This window comes from Aplysia californica, unplaced genomic scaffold (assembly GCF_000002075.1).
Source record: "Aplysia californica isolate F4 #8 unplaced genomic scaffold, AplCal3.0 scaffold00124, whole genome shotgun sequence".
NCBI lineage: Eukaryota > Metazoa > Mollusca > Gastropoda > Aplysiida > Aplysiidae > Aplysia > Aplysia californica.
This window is the reverse complement of record NW_004797394.1, coordinates 607,735-615,306: the sequence shown is the minus strand read 5'-3', so window position 1 is coordinate 615,306 and position 7,572 is coordinate 607,735. Positions and strand designations below refer to the sequence as shown.

At 38.5% G+C, this 7,572-nt stretch overlaps 1 protein-coding gene across 1 annotated transcript in view; it reads right to left on the bottom strand.

Annotated features, from left to right (window-relative positions):
* Positions 1–1,459: 1,459 nt before the first annotated feature.
* LOC101848513 overlaps positions 1,460–7,572 on the bottom strand; it is a gene marked incomplete in the record, with an annotated part of 83,813 nt that continues 77,700 nt past the window's right edge. The window contains 2 exon segments of the mRNA XM_013081279.2: positions 1,460–3,289; positions 5,898–6,113. Of these exon segments, the coding sequence (XP_012936733.1) occupies positions 3,087–3,289; positions 5,898–6,113 (419 nt within the window).

The window sequence follows — 7,572 nt, the reverse complement described above, 5'->3', positions numbered from 1 at the left end:
GGGGGGTGTACACCGCTAAAGTCCTGACTTGGCTCAAAATTATGGAATTTGAGTTGTAGGCCTTTTTAGCTTCCTCAGCCTCTCCTACAACTATAGCATTGCATAAGAACCCCAAAAACCGAATTTTTTCCCATACCAGGCATGTTTGTCACTTCCATTTCCTCATAAAGTAACTATTTTATTTTTCTTTATCGGCCTTTTCCTCAGAACGCGACTTTTCTCTATACATTTTTTAATAACATTCTCCATTTTTTAATCAATCTTCATGAAATCTTCATCTAACAGAATGAAGAAAAGATGTAATACTAAACATTTGCAGGTTGAATTTTTGATATATTAAATAGACTTTTGTTGGTGGTGTCTGGAGTGTGGATTTTCACGGATTTTTTACAAACTTGGAAACGACCTCAGGAAAAAATTCATTAAAAAGTTTCTACTTCTTTAGGGAAAAAACAATAAGGCAGGTGTTAGATCTAATGTTTGTTAACACGCCTGCAAAAAACAATCAATGTCCATGAGCAATAAGTACGGTATTCATTTCGTAAGACATGTCAACAAGATCCAATATGGCCGCCGTATCCATGGAAACGATATTTTTTTTCTCAAATTTGATTGGGGATTTCAAGACTCCTTACTATGTTTGTTAAATGTGTGAAATTGAGTAAAAATTTGGGCTAGTAATAAGCGAGATAGCCTTCAGGTGTAGCCCCCCTCCCCCTCAATTAGCAAAAAACAATAAATCGCGATTATCTCGAATCCTTGATTTTGAGAAAAAATGCGTCTTATCAGATCACGGCAGTGTTGATGAGATGCATCTTAATGATGTTTTAATTTCTGCAATGCCAGCCAGGTCCTCTCTTGCAAGTACACGTCACGTTAGTGACCAGCATCGACGACAGAATGAACGCATCACCACTGCTGCCAATTTACTGCACGTTGGCCTACATTCTGCTACTTACAGACGTGCAGACAAGGAGATTAAAAGTTCTAGGCTCCTTGCGTGCAGATGATGCAGTGAGCTCCACGACGTGGCAGCAAGTTTATAAGGAACCAGGGGGGTCCATATAGCTGGGTAATTAGTCTACGTAAAAACAAAATAGAAAAGAGCGAGGATTATGTATCTCGTATAAGGCCTGGGAAAAGCAAGAGAGAAATGTGGCCAATTTGAGCATCTAGTGTTTGTGCAAAATCCAATCTGCGGCAACATCCCTTGGAGACAGAAAATGAAAGGGTTTCTTTATTCCAAACATCCTGGAACATTCCTATATGTTGCCCCTGATTGGATTTTAAAAAACACTAGATGTACAAGTTGGCCATATTTTTCTCTGCTTTTCCAGGCTTGATACGAGATACATAATCCCAGCTCTCTACCATAAGCACCTCTTTACATTATCATCTGGTATCAATGATGAATTAAAAAAATAAATGAGCTAACGTATTAAAATAAAGCAAGAAGAGATGAAAAAGGTTGCGTTTTATTGGAAGCAATCATAATTAATCTCAAAAGCTCTACAGTCACACACAAAAAGCAACCCAGAGAGTGAAATATATCGAACTCAATACATGTCGAAACAATAAAGAAAATAATGATATTATATTATGCTTTGTCTTTCACATACTATTATTTCAGATCTTGGCATTGTAAACCTTAATACGAAAATAATTATTATATTCTATTACTACCGGATGTGACCTTTTCAACAAACTGATGGGGCAGGGCACCAGCAGCTCAAAGTGCAGTAAGAAAGATTTGCTTTTTGTCGTACCAAACAACACATTGGCCATGTTGTTGGTTTGTTCACTTTCGTCAGTCCGCGTTTAAAAAAAGTTCTAGCTCCTTCATGTAAATTTATTTATGCCCACGAAACTTTGCATGGCAGTTCTGCGGGCCAGAGACCACACAATTCTTTTTTCTAAAAAATCTTTATTCATACTAAAGAAGTGTCTGTACTTGGGCACTATATTAAAAACTGCTCTTTGTGTACCTGCAAAGGATCAATAAAATAAATGATTTAGAACAACCTAACCTCCTAATTGCTGATTTTGAGATGGCCACACAATCATGTCCTCACATTTCAGTGTAAGTTTGAAGGTAAAAAATGTCAAATTCTTTGTTTTAGTAAGTATTTTTTGGCACTTGCAAAACAAATAGGTCATATAAGTGCCGAAGATTATAGGGCTACAAAAGAGTAACAAACGCAAAAAAGAAAGAGGAAAGATAAAGACAATAGATGTTTGATAGGAAAAAAGGAGCCATCCACACCAAAGCACCCGCCAACCACCCACATTCTAAGCCTTCACAAATCATCGACACACAGCTTTAACCATGTATGGTGTATGTGTGTGAGTAAACACTGAATTTCAGAAGAAAAAAAAATAAGATGTAGTTTCTTTTCCCTTTTTTTAGCACTAACCAAAATTGCCTAAAATAGCGAGTATAATTTTCATTATATTTTATATTATACAGTACCATCACATTGTAATGTATGTATGGCTGTAAATAACACTATTGTAGACGAAAAGTGTCTTTGACCTACATTAGCATCGGACATCCTCGAGACACATGAGAAACATTACCCACACTTTGAGATACACTGTATTGTACGATTATGGCAGGGGAATACAAAGCAACAGTTAACTTTTTAAAAAGGCAGTTCAGGACAGGTTGAACAAGTAGAAAATAGAAGAGAGTTTACGAGAAAGAAACCTAAACACTACAGCAGGTATCCGCACGGGTGAACACGTTTGAGAAGGAATTGTTGTAAATCAAACCCACCCTAACTAAAAAGGCATCTACAATTCGAAAAGAAACATACAATAAAAGGGCCCAACAGACTTTTGATATTCTAAGAGCACTTCAAAGAGACTAAAACAAAGCTCCATTAAACAGAACCATACCATTATGGTCTTCATCGTTCACTGAGACTGCCTCGGTCTTATAATTTGCAAATTGTATGTATTTTCCAGGTATAGATGGCACCAACAGACAGAAGCACAGCGTCTGTCAGGTTCCTAACGTGTTCCTTACTGAAGACAGTGGCCTATAACGTCGGTACAGTTGACTTGGAAAACATTTATTTTCTGCATCAGCCTCTGTTCCTCCGTTTACACGTGAGTGGTTGACCGGATAGTTTGCCGCTGGACAGACATGTCCTGCTGGAGTCCCCGGACTTTCTGGTGTAGCCAGGTTGGCACCAGAACGTAGCCTTCTTCCCCTCCTCGAGAACTCCGCCATTGCGAGGCCTCAGAGCGAGGACAGGGCGACGTGGTCGTGCCACTTGGCATTTGGCTGTGGGAAAAAGAAATTATGTGAGGCATCATCATCATCATCATCATCATCATCATCATCATCATCATCATCATCATCATCATTATCATCATCATCATCATCATCATCATCATCATCATGATCATCATCATCATCATCATCATCTTCGTCGTCGTCGTCGTTGTTGTCATCACGATCATCATGATCATCATCGTCACCATCAATATTGTATACAGAGAATTTTTTAAAAGTTGAGACTTGGTAGAATTTCCAAAATATTATATAATGCATTCAACGTTTTGCCCACTACGGGCTTTTTCAGAATCACCATTTTCATCATCATCATCATCATCATCATCATCATCATCATCATCATCATCATCATCATAAAATGCCCCATCTGTGGCAGACATCGGCGATCATGGTGTTCCATTCTTTTGCTCAAAAGCTCTTTAAAAAAGCTTCGTTACCCTTATCTTTCCCCGTTACTCAGCTATTTAGGTTCTCTAAGTAGGTTGCTCTAGGCCTACCCCTTCCTTGTTTGTCTTCAGTTCTGCCAACGAGAGCTAGATGCTCAAGACTTTTATGCCTATTCAGGAGTCCCAAAAAACTGCATAAGTCTTGTTATGATTGTCTTTAATAGCGAACATTCCCCTTGGGCTTCTTCAAGTACTACCTCACCTGAATTCTTCTCCTTCCACGATATTCTAAGCAGTCTCCTAAGAAACAATATTATGTGAGGCAGTGAGGCGAAATCAGGCGCTCGTCAAAATAATGTAATCAGAGAAACTGGCATCTTTCTGGCCGTTGGGCAATTATTATTTTCCAATGAATTTTTTTATTTTTTATTTTGGAGAGGGTTGGGGGGGGGGGGGGGGGGGGGGGGAGTTGGGGCAAAACCTTCTTGCTACATTAAATTTTAAGAACACATTTTTAGTGTGGATTCTACTGGAACACGCTGATTTAAGGCCCATAAAAATGTAAATTTGCAGTTTCCAAGGATACTCAAGCCTAAGAAATCGCCTAACTCTGGCGGCCATTTTCTTGCTTTTCATCTCTGACACCAGGTGACCCCACCTCCTTCAATCACAAACATCTTGACTTTATTCAAGATTGAGGGGTATTTCTTTTGCCAGTTTAATACGAGACAAATGAACAAGCTCTAAGAGGACAATAATGATTCCATATGCCCCCAAATTGACGAGCACCTGAGCACTTATCATTATCAGTTGAGTGCTCAATGCACTACTTCGCTATACCATAGAGGGTAGATAGAAGATTGGGATAAGGAGTTTGCTGTCTTTGTAACTCAAAACGGCCAAAAATGTCAGATAAAAACTTAACAATTGTAATGTCAAGAATGGCCCTCTCGTGGGGAAGGGGGGGGGGCAATTAGCTTTGTCGTAGTACGTGTACGAGGTTTACGGCACTTACAACGCACTTAAGTCACATAAGAGGAGATACAAGAGAGTAACATACACAGAAAAGAAGGAGAGATAAGGACGATAGATGTTTCATATGAAAAAAAGAGCAAGCTACACCAGTGCACCCGCCAACCACCCACAAGGAAACCATAATAAATTAATAATTATTATTTTAGAGTGGTAGCTAAACTATAGTTAAAAGACATTTCGTGGAGAAGTAATGTTCTTGAAGGGAGAGAAATCGGGATATAAGTACTAAGTAAACGTAATGGGAAAATTAATGGCGAGTTATCTCGCTTCCTCCAGTTGACGTTTTCCTTATTTGCATGGAAAACACTGACAAAATTCATCTCTTTCTCTAACTAGCCCATCCCCTCTAAATTTATGTTGACATAGGAAAAAAAAAAAACAATAAAAAAAAAATTGATTGAAGTAAGTACAAAATATGTAGAACTGCGGAGCTGGCCTACCACAGAAAACTGCATCTCCCCTTGACTCTTAACGGTAACAGAGGATGAAATAGTAGTAGTAAAATTTTTCAAGGACTCTCACTCAAGCTATTGAAGTTATCAAATTTCGGCGGCCATTTTCTCGCTAATTTTACCTCTGAAACAAGAGACCCACACCTCCTTCAATTGCAAATAATATATCTCCACTTTTATTCAAGACATATGTTTTTGTTTAAAAAAACAAACAAACAAAAAAACACAACAACAACAAGGCAAATAACTAAGATTTTACTTTAGATGATAACAATACCTCAACATGTCGAAACATTGACGAGGGCGTGACACATTTAATTTAGAATTTGCATTTTCGGCATACTATTTCTCTAGAAAAAAAAATACCTATAAAACAATTTTGAATAATTATTAATCAATTATGAGCGGGACAGACCAGTAGATTTGTGTTTCTTCTAACAGACCAAGGGTTCTCCACCCGTCAAAATTCGTATAGAATTTGAATTTCTCCAATCTATTTCTCCAGCACAATATTTCTATAAAACACATTTGAATACTGTAATTATTAATTAAACATGAGCGGGACATACCTGAAGATGTCGGTTTCTGCTCACGGACCTTGGGCTCGCCACCCATCCAAAATAGTTTAGAATTTGAATTTTTTCAAACTGTTCGTCAGGCACATTATTATGTTTTTAAAAAAAATGAAACAAACTTGAATAATTAATTAAGAGCGGTACAGACCTAAAGATGTCGGTTTCTTCTCACAAACCAAGGGCTCGCCACCCAGCGTCCCGTCCTCGGAACATTTCCGCCAGTAGTCTCCCTTGACCCTCTGGCTCCCGGACTGGCACTGGTAGCGCGCCCACTTCCCGAAAGCCAGGGTGATTGAGTTCCAGTCCTCTGTCCCCAGAATTGTGACCAGAGAGTTCGGGCGGTCGAGCTTGCATTTCACTAGAGCTGCAAGATTATGGTTTATGTTCAGTACGAGTTTTGCATCACTTGCAACTCAAATACGTTCTATTATAAGTGACGAAGAGAAGAGGTTTTACGAGAGAGTACCATACACAGGAAAGAAGGAGGAGGAGGAGGAGGAGGAGAGATAAGAACAATAGTTGTTTGATAGGAAATACGGAGCAAATAAACCAGAGCACAGGCTAACTATCCATAAGAAACCCATGGTTTTTTACTTTCTTCAATTTGTAAAGCATCTTGTTGACAATTTTTGCTCCCTTGTGGTTTTCTAAATTTGCAGAGCGTTGTAACTTCCCTCTTTTGTTTCGGTGTTTTTTTGGGGGGGTATTGTTTTTGTTGTTTTATTTTCATTTCGTTTGATTTGGTTTTCTTCTTCTTTTCTTTTCTTTTTTTTCCTTTTCTTTTCTTTACGTTTTTTTATTCTTTCTTTGCTGCGACTATGAGACTATGACGATCATCAGAGAAGGAGGTAAACATGTTGATTTCTAAAATTGACAAGAAATTATTAAGACGAACAATTTATGAGACTAAAGTTAAATAGAGTACTCTATCAGTCGTGTCAAGTACCATGACTCGGCGCTCTAAATGTGGGAGAAAGAACATGATGTCTCTCTCTCTCTCTCTCTCTCTCTCTCTCTCTCTCTCTCTCTCTCTCTCTCTCTCTCTCTCTCTCTCTCTCTCCCTCTCTCTCTCTCTTTTTCTCTCTCTCTCCCCCTCTTCTCCCCCCCCTCTCTCTCTCTCTCTCTCTCTCTCTCTCTCTCTCTCTCTCTCTCTTTCTTTCTCTCTTTTTCTTTTCCCCACACACACGCACACACAAATACACACAAATACCCACATACATACACATGCAGAGTGTTATAGACGTAGGATATTAACACAATCATTTCACATCCTAACGTCTCAATCAAGACACAGTACTAAAATCTGGTAGTTATTGAAAAACATAGACATTCTGCAGAATAAGAAACGTATAATACGTAAAATAACAGCAAGTGTTTCTGGTCATAAAATTAAAGTTAGTGCAAATTATGAACCAAACTATGCGTTCTAATAAAGGAATGCTATTTATCATAATTAGAGCTATTCCATCACTATTGTAGCAAGTTTAATAATGTTTAATATTAAAAGAAAACAATAATTCAGTACATTTGTATTTAAGAACTGCTTCTTATTATAATTAAGGACCTTTCACAAATGACGTCAGCTGAGGGAAGAAGGGGGGAGGGGGAAGTGATAAGTTGGCAAAAGTTGTCATGGAGGACTAACCTAGAGGTAGAGAGGGGGGGGAGGGTAAAAACTCCACCATGATAACAAACAACCTCAAAGATATCTCGGGAAATTCTTGCTCAGATTCAGTCTGAGCTCCTGACTCTGGTGACCTGTGTTTTAGCGACTACCACATTCAAGCAGGATTTATGTACTTATGAAAATCACTATTCCGTTA